This window comes from Panthera leo, chromosome D3, assembly GCF_018350215.1.
Source record: "Panthera leo isolate Ple1 chromosome D3, P.leo_Ple1_pat1.1, whole genome shotgun sequence".
NCBI classification, from domain to species: Eukaryota; Metazoa; Chordata; class Mammalia; order Carnivora; family Felidae; genus Panthera; species Panthera leo.
In genome coordinates, this window is record NC_056690.1 from 94,279,179 (window position 1) to 94,298,892 (window position 19,714).

The window sequence follows — 19,714 nt, forward strand, 5'->3', positions numbered from 1 at the left end:
TTGATAGCTTATACATTTAAAAAACAACAACCTTTTTTTTAATTATTTTTTTTTTAGGTTTGTTTATTTATTTTTGAGCGACAGAGAGGGAGAGAGAATCCCAAGCAGGCTCTGTACTGTGAGTGCAGAGCTGGACTCAGGGCTTGATCTATAAACTGTGTGAGATCATGACCTGAACCAAAATCAAGAGTCTGATGCTTGACTGACTGAGCTACCCAGGCGCCACCAAAAAGCTTTTTGAAATAGTTGCAGATTTATACAAAGTTGCAAGTATAACACAAAGAACTTTTCCCCCTGAAATATTTGAAAGTAAGTTGCCAAACAAGATGCCACGTTACCCCCAATGCCCTTTAGCACAAGAGAAGCATCCTGCATATCCAGAGTACAGCCATCAGAGTCAGGAAATAAATACATGATTACCACGGAACCCTCAGATCCCACGGAAGTCTTGCCAGCTCCAATAACATTTCTAGTAAAAGAATCCAGTTAGACTGGCCCATCTTATTTACTTATTTTTAGTATCTTTCAGTGGGAACTGTTTCAGTGGGAAATGGTCTTTAGTTTTTCTTCATGATTTTTTTAATTTTTATTTTTTATATAATTTATTGTCAAGTTGGTTTCTATACAACACCCAGTGCTCATCCCAACGGGTGCCCTCCTCGATGCCCATCACCCACCCCTCCCCCCCATCCTCTCAGTTCTCAGTATTTGAGAGTCTCTTACATTTGCCTCCTTCCCTCTCTGTAACTTTTTTTTTCTTCATGATCTTTTTTTATAAGTGCATAATTCATATAGAGTTGTATGACTATCACCACAGTCTAATGATACAACATTTCTGGCACGCTCCAATAACCTGTTCCCACTCCCAGCCAACAGCTACCTGCCTTCTGTCTCTAGAGTCGTCTTGTAAATATTTCACGTAAATGGAGTCAGACAGTGAGGACTTTTGCATCTGCCTTCTTTCATTTAGCGTGTTTTTGAGATTCATTCCTGTCGTGACATGCATCAGTGCCTAGTTTTTAGTGCCAAGTAGCATTGTGTTGTATGGGTGTACCACGTTTTGTTTATCCATTTACCATTCTGTGGACACTTAAATTGTTTCCATCTTTTGGCTGTTATGAGTAGTGCTACCTTGTATGGTCTGGGCACTTGATAAATATAGGCTATTTTGTACAGGGTCTCTTAATTTGGGCTAAGAAGTCCACCAGACTTCTGTGAATTACTCTTGCTTATTATTAAGTAATGTTTAGGGAGCCGCTTGGAAATCATGTACATATCCCATTCCTGATCAGAGTTTCAGTGTATTTGTTTAAATCACCATGGACTTAAATTTATGTTCTGGTGGATTATATTTTAGTCACTGTTGCTATATACCAAAGCACCTCAAAACTTCATAGAATAAAACATTTTCTGAAACTCTAATTCTTTGAATCCAGAGTTCAGGCAGGAGCAGGGGAGATGACTTGTTTGATTCCTCATCTGGGAAGACTCTAAGGCCGAGGTGACATGATAGGCAGGTGTCTAAAGTGTCTTCGTTCACGTGTCTGGTGGTTGATGTCGGAGCATTTCCATGTAGTCTCTCCACGTGGGCCAGTTAGGTTTCCTCGCGATGTGGTGTCTGGATTTCAAGAGTGAAGAAGGTTCCTAGACAGGCAGAAGTGTGTGGCATTTTGGTGCTCCAGTCTGGTAAGTCACGTGGCATTACTTCTGCCATACTTCGTTGGTTGAGGCAGCCACAGAAGTTCTGCCCAGGTCCAAGGGCATCTGTGCCCCACCTTTGAGGAGGCCTGTCGAGATCATGTTTCAAAATGGCACGTGGGATGGGAGATATTGTCGCGTTGTCTTTGGAAAATGCGTCGGCACAGGTTGTAATCTATTGGATGCCCAAATTGTCCCATAATTGGGTTGTGGGAACTTCTTTAACCTGGCTTCTTTTGAGTCCTTTTGACAAGTCTCTTCATTCTTTGAGCAACTTCATTATTTTCTGGTACAAGACAATCTCAGCTCATCTTGTCTTTTCCATGATCCAGCCCTAGAATCAGCCATTTCTCTAAGGAGTCCTCGTTCTTTTTTTAAGGGAAAGTTCTATTTAGAAAGTAAGATTTGGGCCTTAGGAGTGCTCACTGCTACTGGAGTGTGCAGCTGCTTCTAGGCCATCTTAGTGACAAAGCTATGGAATATATACACATACATTTACGGTTGTACTTAGTTTTTATTTAAGTATATATTAAAAACAATAAGGTCACGCCTGTACCTCCTATTCTGGTCAAGTACCACAGGGTTTAGTTTAATTTTATGCCTTTTCAGATATTTTAAAAATAGCTTTATGGAGGGGCGCCTGGGTGGCTCAGTTGGTTAAGCGTCAACTTGTGAGTTCAAGCCCCGTGTTTTGGTCTCTGCTGTTAGCACAGAGCCTGCTTCAGATCCTCTTGTTCTCCCCCCCACCCCGCCCCTCTCATTCTCTCTCTCAAAAATAAAAAAATAAACATGAAAAAAACAGCTTTGTGGAAATGTAATTTACATACCGTACAATTCACCTGTTTAAAGTGAATAATTCACCGTCCTCCAGTATATTCACAGAGTTGTGCATACATCGTCACATTTGATTTTTAGAACATTGGTGTTGCTCCTTAGCCATCACCGTAGAGTTCCTCTTCAGCCCTAGACAACTAATATCCTACTTTCTGTCTCCATAAATTTGTTCTGGATGCTTGATAAGAATGGAATCTTAGAATATGTGGTCCTGCATGTCTGGCTTCTTTTACTTAGCACAGTGTTCCTCAGGGCTAATCCACATCATAGCACGTGTCAGTATTTTATTTCTTTTTATGGCCAAATATTTCATTGTATGGATATACCACATTTTATTGATCCATTCATCAGTTGATGGACATGTGGGTTGTTTCCACTTTTTGGCTATTATGAATAATGCTGCTGTGAACATTTGTGAACAGGTTTTTGTTTGGATGCATGTTTTTAATTTCTCTTGAGTGGAATCAATGGTTCATGTGATACTTATATATTTAATCTTTTGAGGAACTGCCAGACTATTTTCCAAACTGGTTGCACCATTTTACACGATTCCCTCCAGGTATGAGAGGTCCAGTAGCTCCACATCCTTTCCAGCGCTGTTGTCTTTGTTTTCTTTTTTCTTTTTTCTTTTTTTTTTAAATTATAGCCATTTTAGTAGGTGTAAAGTTACATATTTCATTGTGGTTTTGAGTTTCATTTCCACAGCTGATGTTGTTTAGCGTCTTTTCATGTGCTTAATGGCTGTTTGCATATTATCTTTGGAGAAATATTCAGATCTTTTGTCCATTTTTAAGTTGGGTTCTTTGTCTTTTAGTTACTGAATTATGAGGTATTTTCTTAATATGTTCTGGATAGAAGTTCCTTCTCAGAAATACGATTTGCAAATGTTTCCTCCCATTTTTGTGGATTCTCTTTTTACTTTTTTGATGGTTTTCTTTGAGGTGTAAAAGTATTTTATTTTGATGAAGTCCAACTCTTTCTTTAGTTGTTAGTGGTTTTTGGTGTCATATCTAAGGATCCGATGCCAAATCCAAGGTCACGAAGATTTATGCCTGTTTTCTTTTGAGATTTAAGGTTTAAGCTCTTAACACAGAGGTGTATGATACATTTTTGAGTTGATTTTTGTGTATGGTGGTAAGAAAGAGTCGAACTTCATTTTTTGGCATATGGATATGTAGTTGTCCTAGCATAATTTGTTGAAAATTACTCTGTTCTTAGTGTTTTACGAACTCTGTTAAAGATATAGATACAGGTACTCAGTTTTGTTTTCTTTCTTTTTAAGGAAAGATTCAAAAATGTTTCAAATTCCTGTGGAAAATCTTGACAACATCAGGAAGGTACGAAGAAAGGTGAAAGGCATTCTTGTGGATATTGGGCTTGACAGCTGCAAGGAGTTGCTGAAGGTAAGAGTGCATGAGGCAGATGGAGAGAGGACAGTGATGCTAGAGGCACGAGGTTGGCTTATGGAGGCAAGATTTGAACGGGGAGTTTTTGAAGAATGGATAAGGTTCTTCAAGATGGAAATTGCTAATCAAATGACTGCGTGAGAGCATCATTAGTTCTTCTTTATGTCTTTCTGACTTAAAGTGAGCTACTTTAAGCTGTTCAAGTTTTTAAAGTTACTTTCAGGTGGGCCTTTTTATCATCATTAGTTATCAAATATATTGGTTTTTGATCCTTGAAGGGAGTGTATTGAATTATTTGTTATTTTAGCAAAAGAAGACCCTAACTTGATTTCCCGCTATTGTTGGAGTAATCACCAGATGGGAATTTGTACATGATGCGATAGGGGTTTTCTGATTTGTGAATTTATGTGCAGTCTTAACAAAAGTTTAAAAATTAAAGTCACAGTCACATACTCTGATAAATTGTGTTCGCGTATAATTTTTTCCTTTCTTATAACTTGAGAATACATGGCTGGCATATGTAGTAAAGAAATAAATATCGTTAAGGTCTGGTGTGTATCCTTGAAGCCATTGGCAATTGTATGCATGTTTTATTCATAACTAACAAAATAAGACTGTGTCCTCTTTGTTTTTTTGGTTTTCAAACTCGTCAACAGTTTGAGTCACAGTATTGGCCTGAGAAGGGTTAGATCTCAGACTTTCAGCCAGGTTGATTTTATTTATTAAAAGTTGGTGTAAAACTAATTACCAGGATCCTTGTTATGGCCAGAACTGGTTGTTGCTCTCAAGTAGGCAAATACTAATTTCTGAAGGATTCCAGGTAATTCTCTGTTCAGACATTACTGTCGCAGAGAGATCTTTGTTCTCAAATGCTGCCTTCCCCTCTATTCTCTGTTGTGTTACCTGCTCTGTTTTGCTTCAGACCTCCCATAGTACCTGATGTTACTTATTATCTGTCTCCCCCACTTAAATGTAAGAAGACAAGGACCTCCTTGTTTCGTAATCCACTGTAATAACGGTGATCAAAATTGTGATCTGGTGTGCGCACACAGACACACACACACATACACACATATATCTATATATATATTTTTAACAAATATTTTTTGAACGAATGAATGAAAGTAAAAACCCATGTAGAGCAATACTTTTAATAACAGACTATGACGGAAAGTCCATCTGCAAATATAAGGATGGGGGAGATACTGAAGTCGAAGCTCTTGGGGAGATGCTACTGCTCAGCGGCAGTCTTAAAGTAAGAGGATTCTCGAGAGTTCTTTGCATCTGTGTTTATAAGTCATGTTTTATGCATGAGGAAGAAAGCAAGGTGATTATTTGGAGACAAGATTGAGAAGGCTGATAGTAGACATAGGCCATTAGTAATAGAGAAGTCTTTTAAAGTTCCTAGACCCAATTCCAGGGTGCCTGGGTGGCTCATTGGTTGAATGTCCAACTGTTCATTTCATCTCAGGTCATGATCCCAGGGTCGTGGGATTGAGCCCTGCATCAGGCTCTGCACTGAACATGGAGCCTGTTTAAAATTCTCCCTCTGCCTCTCCCCCATTCTCTCTCTCTCTCTCTTTCTCTAAAATTAAAAAAAACAATAATAAAGTTCGCATACCCAATTACAATGTGTGTGTGTAAGGGGGGTTCCCCCACCCTCATATAACAGAAGTGTTCTGGTTTCCCACGTGTGGAAGCTGTCTGAAGAGAGAAATAAAATTTTTATAGTCATGATTGATTAAGTCTTTGGTCTGTCCAACTTCCAGCCCCTCTCACCTCCCCAGAAGCTGGGGTGGTCATCCTGGAAACCAGCTGCACTTTTTGGTGGGGGGTGGGGAGGGTGGGGGATGGGGGATGGTTCTACCAGTCGCCGTCATTAATAACAAAATACCATTGCACCTTTACAGCTTGTAAGCGTTTTCAGGAACTGTGAATGAAGACCAAATTTATCTGAGAAATCCATATTAGGTCATCTGAATAACCTTATTAATCATTTCTTATAACTTTCTTGTAAATCACTTTATCGCACTAAGTATGTGTATTTAATATTTGTGGAGAATATATAAGCTAAGAACACAAGTGTGTACATACAGACACAGGATATTTCAAATGATAACATGTGGGAACCTCCTACAGTGGTGCCTGGCATGTGGTTGATGCTCAAAAAATGGCCCTGAAGGGTAGTAGCATCTTTCAGTAAATAGACTAAGAATGTTTTTGGATCATTGGGGGGATATAAAGAGATGCTTTTTATTTTAATCTTGGCTCTTAGCTAGTTATGTGACTTTGGGCAAATCAGTTAATCTTTGGACCTCAGTGTCCTTATTACAGTGAAGGAATATAGAGAATTAAGATACCAGGATCCTCACCTTTATTAGAGAGATGACAGTTTAGTAGGAGTCGAAAGACATAGTTAACAGTAATAGTGAGAAATAGGCAGAAAGATCACTTCTAGCTGGGGAGGCTAGTGTGGCCTTTATGGAGATGAGATTTCAAATGTTTTCTTTATTTTTAAAGAATGGGTAGGATTACTCAGTGGGAAGAATTAGAAAGGGTATTCCAGGAACATGGAATTTAGAACCACAACCCAGTTGATTAACCCCCATCCAACCAGCAGAGTGAATTCAAGAACACATTACACTTAAGCCAAATTAACCAGTCATTCACAGTTTGCTTTAACATTTGCTCGTGTGTGTGTGTGTGTGTGTGTGTGTGTAGTACTTCAAATGTGTGTTTTCGAAGAATAAGGATAGTCTGACATTACCACAGGATGGTTATCAACTGAAGCAAACTGGTATTTTTATATCCTCTGATCCTTTATAGTATGTCCTCCTTGTCCATGATGGACCTAGTCTAGGGTCAGGCCTTTGGCTGTCATGTCTCTTTCGTGACCTTGAATGTGAATTCAGTTTATAAATGGAGTTCTGTTCCAAAATTGGTTTTGTTTTATTCTTAGATAAAACACCAGTAACAACTAAAATTTTCATCCTGGTGTCCTTTGTTTTTGACATTGTGTAGAACAGTACACTAACTTTTGCTTCCTTCATCAGCCTAAGAATGTGTTTAGTCATCTGAATTTGTTCAAGACTTGTTTACTTTCTTGATTATGTGGATACAGATATGTACATACTTTATAAGGTGAAATTGAGATATCTGAATGGCTTACAAGTATTCATTTAGATTAACTGTTGGGTTAAATGTTACTAATTCTTTTGAGGGAAAAGTTTTTTTGTTTTTTGTTTTTTAATTTGTAGCTGGTCCTATATTTTATAAAATTGTTTAAAATTCAGGGAATGTAAAGTTCAGTTTAGAAAAATTAGAAAACATATGCAGAAACATAGATAAGAAAAGAAGACTCATTCGTAAGCCATTACCCCAAAATATCCGTTGTTAACATTGTGTATTTTTCTAGATTTAAGTGAGAGTGATCAGCCTATATATGATAGTATACTGGCTTTGTTTCTGTCTTTCACTGAATTTTATATTAATAATTCTTTTCCATGTCAGATGCATTTATTCTTAATCCCCCATACTATTTAGAATCTGGGTTTCAAGCAATAGAAACCAACACTGACCAGTTTGAGCCAAAGGGAATTTAGCGGAAAACTGTGAGGCTTGCAGAGTCTGCAGTGGAAACTGGAGGAGCTAAGGAGTGGACACCTGTCATGATTCTTCCTTCTTCCTTACCCAGCATTTCAAGTTCAGTGAGATGTCATGCTACCTTCTCTGATTTCCAGAGTGTCTGGGACTGTACTTTCCCAAGAGTTAGGACTTCAGATTTTAGGCAACACAGTCTTGTTGAAAGCCTGTATGAGAAAAATGAACTTTAGTGAAGATAGACTTTTCCAAGAACCTCATCTTCTTTTCTAAAAGTAGATCTAAATCCTGCTACTCATTGGAGTCTCTTGATTTTTTTTTTGAAAGTTAACATTTGATTGGTTAAAGTAGGGGCTGGCGATGTAACTTACAGGGCAGTGTACAAAATAAAAAAGTGGGTTTGGGCTGGCCCATAGGCCTGTTGTCCCAACCCACGGCATGTGAGTAACTCCCAAGGGGTTGCAGCCTCTGTGCTGGGGTGCTTGTGGTACCTGGATCCAGGCAGGGGTCAAGGTCCCCACCTGAGCCCTCCCCTGTCTGAGTCTGTGCCAGGCTCCCACTGGAGGTGATGATGGAATGTGGACTTCCTAACAGCTTGGTCACTGCCCCAGGTGGTGTTGATGAGAGTGGGAATGACTGCAGGATGAGGAGTGGAGAGCAGGCACAGACTCTTCCCCAGGAAAATTGGAGGTAGGACCATGTGCCCCATTGTCCTATCAGACTTGGTTTTACAAAACAAATTCAAAGATAAAATAATTATCAATTTCAAGATGGTGACAACAGAGCATTAAACCCCAGCACTGGCCTTTCTGAGCACAGGGTCCCATACAGCTGCACTAGTCCTGTGCCCTTGGAGTTGGCTCTCACTGGTATTTTCTAAGACCTCAGATTTTTTTTATATTTAATAATTTAGTTTACTTAACCTAATATATTCAAAATATTTCAGCATATAATCCGTGTAAAGTAAGTAATGAAATATTTTGCCCTCTTTTTTCTCCTAAATCTTCCAAGGATATTTAAAGATGTTTTTTATTATGGCAAAACATATATAACGTAGAATTTGCCATTTTTCCCACTTTTACGTACACACTTCATCAGTATTAATAACATTTACACTGTTTTGCAACTATCCACAGTATCTGCAGTTGACTCCTGACCTTTGTGGGGGTTGGGGGCACTGAGTTCCCTTCCTCTGCGTGGTCAAATCCGGGCATAACTTTTGACTCCCCCCAGACTTAACTACTAATAGTCCACTGTTGACCAGAATCCTTACTGACATCACAAGTCAACACCAACAGTTGTATGTTGAATGTATTATGTACTGTGTTCTTGTAATAAAGTAAGCTAGAGAAAAGAAAATGTTAAAAAAATCATGAGAAAATACATTTACAGTACTATGTGCATATTCATTGAAAAAAGTGTGTGTATAAGTGGACCTGTATGGTTCAAACCTGTGTTGTTTCACGGTCCACTGTGTTTCCAAAATTTTCATCACCTCAAACAGAAACTTTAATTATGAAACAGTAACTCTCCGTCCTCCCCAGCCCGGCCCCTGGTGACCTCTCATCTACCCTATCTCCGTGGGTTTGCCTGTTATAGATGTGTCATGTAAGCGGAATTGTAATACTGGTCCCTTTGTGCCTGGTTTATCTCACTTAGGTAAATGTTTTTAAGCATAGTCCATGTTGTAGCATGTATCAAAATGTTGGTCCTTTTTATGGCTAAATCATATCCATTGTGTGAATACACCTTTTTTGTTTAGCAGTTCATCTCTTGGTAGACATTGGGTTGGTCCCATGTGTTAGCTGTTGTGAATGACGTTGCAGTGAACTTTGGCTTACAAGTATCTATTTGAGCCCCTGTTTTCAGTTTTTTGGGTATATACCTAGGAGTAGAATTATTAGATCATGTGATAATTTTATGTTGAGCTTTTTGAGGAATTGCCAAACTGTTCCCACAGAGGCTGTACCCTTTTACATTCCTACCAGCAGCGTATGAGATTTCCAGTTTATCCACGTCCTTGTCCTCTTTCTCTCTTTTTCTATTCCTTTCTCTCTCTCCCTCCCTTACCATTCTAGTGGCTAACAAGGGTGAGCATCTTTCATGTGCTTTTTGGCCATTTGTATATCTTCTTTTTTTTTTTTTTTTTTAATTTATTTTTGGGAGAGCACAAGTAGGGGAGGGGCAGAGAGGTGGGGACAGAGGATCTGAAGTGGTCTCTACACAGACAGGCTGACAGCAGTGAGCCTGATGTGGGGCTTGAACTCACGAACCGCGAGATCATGACCTGAACTGAAATCGGACACTAGTCATTTGTAGATCTTCTTTAGAGATTTCTGTTTAAATCCTTTGCCCAGTTTTCAATTGGATTATTTGTCTTTCTCTTGTTGAATTGCAGTTCTTTTCTCCTGGTTGTTAAACTCTTATTAAATATGATCTGCAGATACTTTCTCCCATTCTGTAGGTTTCTTTTTACTTTCTTGATAGTATCTTCCAATGCACAAAAGTTTTAAATTTTGATAAAGTTCAGTTTCTTTCTTTTTTTTTCTTTTTTTATTGTTGCTGGTGCTTTTTATGTTGTATCAGAGAATCCATTGCCAAATCCAGTCATGAAGATTCTTTTATATGTTTTCTTCTAAGAGGTTTATTGTTGTATTTCTTTCTGTTTAGATCATTGATTCATTGTGAATTAATTTTTGTATGTGGTGTGAAGTAGGAGTCCAACTTCATTCTTATGCCTGTGGAAATTCATTATCCTGGCACCATTTATCGAAGAGACTGTTTTTCCCTCGTTGAATGGACTTGGCATCTTTGTCAAAAATCATTTGGCCATGGATGTTTGGGTTTTATTTCTGGGCTTTCAGTTCTGTTCCATTGGTCTGTATGTCTGTCCTCATGCTGGTGCTACATGAGATCATGAATCATGCTCCACAGACTGAACCAGCCAGGTGCCCATATACTGTTCATTACTGTAGCTTTATGGTAAGTTTTGAAATCAGGAGGTATGAGCCTTCCAATTAATTCCTTCCTTCCTTCCTTCCTTCCTTCCTTCCTTCCTTCCTTCCTTCCTTCCTATATTGTTTTGGCTATTTGGGTTCCCTTGCAGTTCCATATGAATTTGAAGGTTGGGTTTCCATTTATGCAAAAGAGACTTGGAATTTCGATAAGGATTGTGTTGTAGATCACTTTGGGTAGTATTGACATCTTGACAGTATCCCTACCCATGAACATTGAATGTCTTTCTGTTTATTTAGGTACTTATTCTTGGTTCTTCACTGCATCAAGTTTGTGCTGTTGTGTTCAGAGTAGCCATTTCTGTGGGTCAAGTCTTGGATTAAATTGACATTTAAACCAGTGTTACAGATTGTCATGTTGTGAGCCCACCCCTATACCAATCTTTAAGAGACCTATATATGTATAAGTAGATGTTTAAGAGCTTATTAACCTGTTGTTTCTATATCTTATCTATAAAAATATATTGGAATATTGTTAGTATCCATTTATTTCCTAATAATTGTTTTTTCTTTCTTACTAGCTCTCCCCCCCCCCCCCCCCCCCCCCCCACACACACACACACCTGGCATTGGAGAACACTTCCTTTAAACTCTCCTCCCATAAATACAAATCAAAGCCACACTGAGATACCACCTCACTCGGGTCAGAGTGGCTAAAATTAACAACTCAAGAAACAACAGATGCTGGTGAGGATGTGGAGAAACGGGAACCCTCTTGCACTGTTGGTGGGAATGCAAACTGGTGTAGCCGCTCTGGAAAACAGTGTGGAGGTTCCTCAAAAAATTAAAAATAGAACTACCCTCTGACCCAGCAATAGCACTACTAGGAATTTACCCAAGGAATACAGGAGTGCTGATGCATAGGGGCACATGTACCCCAATGTTTAGAGCAGTGCTTTCAACAGTAGCCAAATTATGGGAAGAGCCTAAATGTCCATCAACTGATGAATGGATAAAGAAGATGTGGGGTTTTTTTTTGTTTGTTTTTTTGTTTGTTTTTAATTTTTTTTTTCAACGTTTTTTTATTTATTTTTGGGACAGAGAGAGACAGAGCATGAACGGGGGAGGGGCAGAGAGAGAGGGAGACACACAGAATTGGAAACAGGCTCCAGGCTCCGAGCCATCAGCCCAGAGCCTGACGCGGGGCTCGAACTCACAGACCGCGAGATCGTGACCTGGCTGAAGTCGGACGCTTAACCGACTGCGCCACCCAGGCGCCCCGAAGATGTGGTTTATATACACAAGGAATACTGCTCGGCAATGAGAAAGAATGAAACCCTGCCATTTGCAGCAATGTGGATGGAACTGGAGGGTATTAAGCTAAAGTGAAATAGTCAGAGAAAGACAGATACCATATGTTTTCATTCATATGTGGATCTTGAGAAACTTAACCGAAGACCATGGGGGAGGGGAAGGGAAGGGGCAAAAAAAGAGTTACAGAGGGAGGGAGGCAAACCATAAGAGACTCTTAAATACAGAGAACAAACTGAGGGTTGATGCAGGGTGGGGGAGAGGGGAAAGTGGGTGATGGGCATTGAGGAGGGCACTTGTTGGGATGAGCACTGGGTATTGGATGGAAGCCAACTTGACAATAAATAATATTTAAAAAAATAATAAACTCTCCTCCCTTACCTCCTGTGACAAAACATTGCTGTTTCTTTCTTTTCCAGTATTTTCTTTAAAAAAAATTTTTTTTTAACGTTTATTTATTTTTGAGACAGAGAGAGACAGAGCATGAACGGGGGAGGGGCAGAGAGAGAGGGAGACATAGAATCGGAAGCAGGCTCCAGGCTCTGAGCCGTCAGCCCAGAGCCTGATGCGGGGCTCGAACTCACGGACCGCGAGATCGTGACCTGAGCTGAAATCGGACGCTTAACCGACTGAGCCACCCAGGTGCCCCTCTTTTCCAGTATTTTCTTATGAAAAATTTAAACCCACAGAGATGTTGAAAGGACTGTACAGTGAAAGCTCATCTACCTAAATTCTACAAAATTAATATATGTGTGTGTGTGTGTGTGCATATATAAAAATCATCATCTGTAAAACAATTGTATGTATATAGGAATAATTCCATATATTAAACAATTATGTGTTTGTCTTTAGCCCATCATTCTTATTTTTTGATGCATTCCAAAGAATGTTGCAGCAATAGTACATTTTACCCTTAACACTCAGCTTACGTGTCACTAGAGTTTAGTGTTTGTTACAGCATTTGGGGGGTGGGGAATTCATATGCTGTGAAATGCACTAAAGTGTCTTCAGATGATGATTTGTGACGTGCATATCTTCATGAAATACGAGTCTCCATCAAGATGTAGGACAATTCCTTCACTCCAGAAAGTTTCCTCTGGCCCTGTTTCAGTCAGTCCCTGCCCCACTCCACTGACTACCACTGTTCTGAAATTTTGTACTATAGATTAGATTTGCCTATTCTACAGTTTTATGTAAATGAAATTATGTGTGCTCCTGTGAGAGATTGTTCTGTGTGGTTGCAGTATTCCATTACCTAGATGGATTAGTTTATTGATCCTTCTGACGTTCGACACCTAGGCTCTTGTTAGTTTTTAGTTATTGTGAATAAGGTTCTTATGAATGTTCTTATAAAAGTATTTTTGTGGACATCTGTTTATGGGGTTATTTGTTTAGTTTTATAGGAATCGGCCAGACCTTTATGTAGTTGTGTGATTCCACACTCCTGTTAATAATAGTGTGTGAGGGGGGCACCTGGGTGGCTCAGTTGGTTAAGTGTCCGACTTCGGCTCAGGTCATGATCTCACGGTTCGTGGGTTTGAGCCCCGCATCGGGCCTGGTCTGACAGCTCAGAGCCTGGAGCCTGCTTCAGATTCTGTGTCTCCCTCTCTCTTTGCCCCTCCCCCACTCGCGCTCTGTCTCCCTCTGTCTCAAAAATAAATAAACATTAAAAAAAAATAGTGTGTGAGGGTTTCAGTTGTATCCTTAACATTTGGTGGTATTGAATTAAAAAAAAAAATTGAAATGAAGCTTAAAATAGCAGTAAGAATGTTCATTATGTTACCATGCAGTGTGATTGTTAGCCCCATTTTTTAAGTTTATTTATTTATTTTGGGGGGGGGGAGGAATCCTAAGCAGGCTTCGCACTGTCTGCAGGGAGTCCGATGTGGGGCTAGAACTCACGAACTGCGAGATCGTGACCTGAGCCACCCAGGAGCCTCACTTGGTTCTTTTTATATGTTGGATGGATTTGCAAAATTTTTCTTAAGGATTTTTCCATCTATGTTCATGAGTGACATGGTCTGTAATATCTTTTGTCTGGTTTTGGTGTCAGGGTAATGCTGGCCTTGTGGAATGAACTGGGAATTGTTTCTTCCTCTTTAAGAACTTAGTGTAGAATTGATAATATTTTTTTCTGTAAATGCTTAGAATTCCCAATGAAGCCATCGGCAGTTGGAGTTTTATTTGTGGGAAGGTTTTTAACTTTGAATTCAATTTCTTGACTAGATATCAAGTATCATCTCTTTCTCTTTCTCCTTTTTTTTTTTTTTTTTTTTTTTTTTTGAACCAGCTTTGGTGGTCTTTTTTCAAGGAATTTATCCATTTCAACTTAAGTTGTCCTATTTATCGACATAAAGTTGTTCATATGATTTCTTATCTGTAGGAGCCGTGGTGATCTTGATTTTTAGGCCTTTGTTTTCTTAGTACCTAACACCATAAATGTACCTTGAGAGCATTGCAGAAGTATCCTTCACATTTGATTTACCGTGTTTCTACGTTCATTCAGTTTTGAAATGCTGTCTAATTTTGTTCATGATTTCTTCTTTGATCCATGAATTAAAAGGGTGTTTAGTTTGTAGAATTTGGGGATTTTCTAGATTATTTCTTGTTACAGATTTCTGTTAAATTTTGCTTTGGTTAGAGAATATACTTTATAATTATTCTAATTCTTGTAAATTTATTGAGACTTAGGGCTCTGCACAAGCTCTGTCTTGGTAAGTGTTTCATGTGGATTTGCTGTTACTGGCTGGAGAGCTCTATTAGCGTTTGGTCAGGTGGTCAGGTGGTTGGTTGTGTTCAGTCCTGTGTATCCTTATCCTTCCTGATTTTTGTGGATTTGTTATATTCTCTCATTGAGAGAAGAGGGGGTGTTGACGTCTCCGACTGTATTTTTGGATTTGATTATTTCTCTTTTCAATTTAATCAGTTTTTGTCTCATGTACTTTTCTCTGAGTACATACACGTTTAGGATTGCTTTGTTCTGCTGATGAATTGTCCTGTTGTTGCAAAGTGACCTTCTATCCATGTTAATATTCTTTTCTCCCCCTGAAATCTGCTTTGTTTGATGGTAATGTGATTCCTCCAGCTTTCTTTCGATTAGTGATAGCATGACACCTCTCTTTCCATCTTTTTACCTTTAACCTGTCTGTCTTTGTATTTAAAGTGAAATTTTGGGGGCGCCTGGTGGCTCAGTCAGTTAAGTGTACGACTCTTGATTTCGGCTCAGGTCATGATCTCCTGGTTTGTGAGTTTGACTTTGAGCCCCAAGTTGGCTTGTTGCTGACAGTGCGAAGTCTGCTGGAGATGCTCTGTCTCCGTCCCTCTCTGCCCCTCCCCCACTTGTTCTCTCTCAAAAATAAACATTTAAAACAACGTTTCAAATGAACGTTTAAAATGTGTAGATAGCATTTAATTGGATCTTGTTTTTATTTACCCAGTCTGATACTCTGTGCCTCTTAATTTAAGTATTTAGACCAGGGGTAGGCAAACTACGCTTCGTGGGCCAAATCTGGCTTGCTGTCTGTTTTGTAAATAAACTGTCTTGGAACGTAGCCATGCTTGTTAGTGTTCATGGCTGCCTTTGTGTATGATGGTGGCACTGAATAGTTGTGTGAGAGCCTGCATGGCTGGCAGAGCCCTAGATATTTGTTATCTGGCTTTTACTTTAGAAAAAGTTTCCAGCTCTTGTTCTTTAATGTGGTTATGGATATGGTTGGGTTCAAATTGCCCATGTCACTGTTTCTTTTTACTGTCTTCTCTGTGCTTCCTTTTTTATTCTTATGCTTTGTTTTGGATTGAACAGTTTTTATGATTCCATTTTATCTCCCATTATTGGCTTATTAGCTGTATGTTTTTGTTTACCTTTTTTTTTTTTTTTAAGTTTATTTATTTGTTTTTGAGAGAGAGCGAGAGCATGCGAGCATGAGCACAAGCAGGGGAGGGGCAGAGAGGGAGGGAGACAGAGAATCCCAAGCAGGCTTCGCACCGTTAGCATGGAGCCTGATGCAAGGCTTGAACTCACGAACTGTGAGATCATGACCTGAGCTGAAATCAAGAGTCCGATGCCTAAGCAACTGAGCCCCCCAGGCGCCCCTGTTTACCTTCTAATATAATACTGCTCCACATATAAGAACCTTACAAAGGGTGTCTGGCTGGCACAGTTGGTAGAAAATGTGACTCGATCTCAGGGTTGTGAGTTCTAGTCCCACATGGGGTATAGAGATTACTTAATAAATAAAGATTAAACGAAAAAAACATCAATACTATGCTCTCATTTCCCATTCTAGCCTTTGTGTTATTGTTGTCATACATTTTACTTGTACATATGTCATCACCTCAGAATACATTATTTCCAATTTAAATCTTTGTACGAATTTGCACTTTTCTCTAGTTCTGAATTGACTTGGTAAGCAGTGTATTAGCATAGGTACATTTGAAGACAGCTATTATATTATTATCTGGCTTAACTAATTCTTTTTTGTATTACAAATAATCTTTAATCATTGTAAAAACAGCAGTGTAAATTGGGAAAGTTAGAAAATGGAGGTAATCCTTTCTTTAGAAAATAAAATTTTAAATGCCACATTTCTGCCATTCAGAGATTACCGCTACTGACATCTTATTGTTTAGCCTTCTCTTTCTTTGTGCAAACACTTATGTGAGTAGAGTCGTTACCACAGTGAGCTCATATTCTCTTACTGATCATGCTTTTTCAGTTTCCTGCATCTTTCGGTGTTGTTAACGCTTGTCTTTCTCATCTGATACCTAGTCCACATTCTGACTTCTCCAGTTTTCCTCCAGATACGTTTTATATTTGGTTTATCTGACGCAGGATTCAGTGTGAACACTGTTGCATCTGGTTGTCCAGTTCTCACTATCCCCATCCCTCCCTCCGTCTCCTCACCCCCTTCTGTTGTGTTGGCCGCACCCTTGTCCACACTGTCCTCCCCATACTGACTCTGGTGTCCTTGGTCAGGCACACACTTGGAGCTCCTACTTGATACTCTCCCAGGAGCCTCCCAAGTGCTCACCCCTGACAGAAGACCGTGTTTGCTTATGGAGCTTCTCTTTTTTGAAAATTATGGGGGCAGGGGGACGCCTGGGTGGCTCAGTCGGTTAAGTGTCCAACTTCGGCTCAGGTCATAATCTCAGGGTTCATGAGTTCGAGATCCTCCTTCCCCATCTCCCTCTGCCCCACCCATGCTTGTGCTGTCTCAAAATAAACTTAAAAAATAAAAATCATTAGTGGGAAATCTCATCTGTTTATTTCTTATAAAACTATAGTTTTTAACTACAATTTAAAACTTTAATTTTTAGGGGTGTTTGGGTGGCTCAGTCGATTAAGCGTCCAACTTGGGCTGAAGTCATAATCTTGCAGTTTGTGAGCTCGAGCCCCAACTCAGTCTCTGTGCTGACAGCTCAGAGCTCTGTGCTGACAGCTTCAGATTCTGTGTCTCCTCTCTCTCTCTGCCTCTTCCCTGCTCATTCTCTGTCTCTCTCAAAAATAAATGTTAAAAAAATTTTTCACCCTGTGACCCAGCAATTGCACTACTAGGTATTTATCCAAGGGACACAGGTATGCTGTTTCGAAGGGGCACGTGCATGCCAATGTTTACAGCAGCACTATCACCGATAGCCAAAGTATGGAAAGAGCCCAAATGTCTGTCACTGGATGAATGGATAAAAGAGATGTGGTATATATACACAATGGAGTATTACTCGGCAATCAAAAAGAATGGAATCTTGCCATTTGCAACTACGTGGATGGAATTAGAGGGTATTATGCTAAGCGAAATTAGTCAGAAAAAAACAAATATATGACTTCACTCATATGAGGACTTTAAGACACAGAACAGATGAACACAAGGGAAGGGAAACTAAAAACGGAAGGGGACAAAACATAAGAGACTCTTAAATATGGAGAACGAACAGGTTACTGGAAGGGTTGTGGGAGGGGTGATGGGCTAAATGGGTGAGGGGCATTAAGGAATCTACTGAAATCATTGCTGCACTATGTGCTAACTAACTTGGATGTAAATTAAAAAAATAAAATATTTTTTTTCAAAAGATCGTTAAGACTTTAATATTTAATTGGATTATTTCAGCCTTTTCCTCTGTTCTTGTGCTTTATGGCTGCAGTTTGCTCATGGGCTACATTTTCATTTCACTTTCCCACGCGGATTTCTTAGGTGCTAAGTAATCCCTTCAGGTTATTTATCTTCTGAAATTGCTTAATGGTCTCTCTTTTTCTCCCTTTTTAAAAGGACCTTAAAGGCTTTGATCCAGGAGAGAAGTACTTTTTTAACACATCATGGGGAGATATTTCTCTCTGGGAACCTTCTGGAAAGAAAGTGGTATGTATTTTTGTATTTGATTTTTATGTTTCCTCAGAAGCTGGGGGTAAGTTTCAGTTTACTTTTGAGGAACATCACATGTGTTGGGATTGCTGATGAGTGAGGGGGAGAGGCGTAAATGGAAACACTCAGGGAAGGAGCAGGAGAAAGTGAAATGCTTTATAATATAGAATCATTGATGCTTTGAGAGGTTTCTGTACATAAAGTTGAAAAAGTGATGTAGTGAAACTGTTATTTGTCCTTGATCATAAGATGCTACTCATATAAGAAGGGCCTTGGTTTCTAACTATTCTGAGTAAAAAGAAATGCCATGACATTATGTGTGATGAAAGTACATCCTGGTTTCAGAAATTTAAAGTTGAAAGCTTACAATTTAAAAATACGGATCTTTTAGTTGAGGAATACAATTTATAATAATTTGAGACCAAACCCAAGCAGATTCAAGCTAAATTCTCCTTATTAAAGTGTTTTCTGGAAACCCTTTCCTACTATCCAGCCATCGATAACATTAGCATCTTCCTCACTGTCATGCTCAGCCTGTCCCAGCACAGAGCCCAGTGCGGGGCTCCAACCCACAGACCGCGAGATCATGACCTGAGCTGAAGTCGGACACTTAACTGACTGAGCCACCCAGGCTCCCCAGGACTTTTGACTTTAAATAAACTTTTCCTATCACTAGTCAATCATTGTTCTGTCACAATTTTCTGTATCAACATTTCTGTTGTCAACTGTTCTCAGTTCCACTTTTCTGCCTGTCTTGTGTCACACCTGTTGGTCTCCTGCCCTCCTTGACCCAACACTTCCCTCTCTACCATCAGACACAAGGTGCCTTGAAACCACTTTGACTTGGTAATTCTCCTGCTTGGAACAGCATATGGCTGTTCAGATACGCCTTGCTTTGAAGACCTTGACTTCATGAATCTTTTCTTACATCTCACTGATTTCTGTCTTCCAAATGCTCAGAAGATCCTATAACGCAACATGCACTGTAATATATAATTATATGCTTTTCATCAAGAAACACTTTTTGAAACCTGCTACAAAGTAGGTAAAACTTTCTGAGTGCCTAATACAAAGAGGTACAAGTTAGGTTTTTTCCTCAAGGTGTGTATGTTTTTGTTGGGGTGAATAGAGCCCAGGCATAACGTGTTAAATCCGTATGAAATAGTGGTGTTTGGATTTGTTGACTAGACACCATGTTCAGAAAAGCCACCAAAGCCTGGTGTGGCAGAGGCTGTGCTGTCTGCTAGCTCAGGGCCTTATTCCTGTTCCTAAGGTGGCAGAAATGTGCAGTCATGCTGGATTGATTCTGTGGCTTGTGCTACAGTGAGGTCTTCAGGGGCTCAGAAAAAAGAGATTTGTTAGACATTCGGGTTTTGGGGAGAGAGACGTGCTAAGGTCCCGTCACGTGACGGAGCTCAGTGCAAGACCTGAGGAAGCAGCCTGACAGGGAGACGGTGCGCTGTCCAGGGCAGGGGTTTCTGCCAGCACCTAGATGCCTCACTCCGTCCTCTGCATCTGTCCTTGGTCATTTTTCTTCCTCTGTTGCCAGTAGGGC

General features: G+C 39.7%; 1 protein-coding gene across 1 annotated transcript in view; it reads left to right on the plus strand.

The window, feature by feature from the left end:
* ADNP2 (ADNP homeobox 2) overlaps nt 1-19,714 on the plus strand; it is a 31,591-nt gene that overhangs the window by 4,049 nt on the left and 7,828 nt on the right. Inside the window, 2 exon segments of the mRNA XM_042910200.1 lie at nt 3,815-3,935; nt 18,067-18,156. Coding sequence (XP_042766134.1) covers nt 3,828-3,935; nt 18,067-18,156 — 198 coding nt within the window. The 5' untranslated portion in view covers nt 3,815-3,827.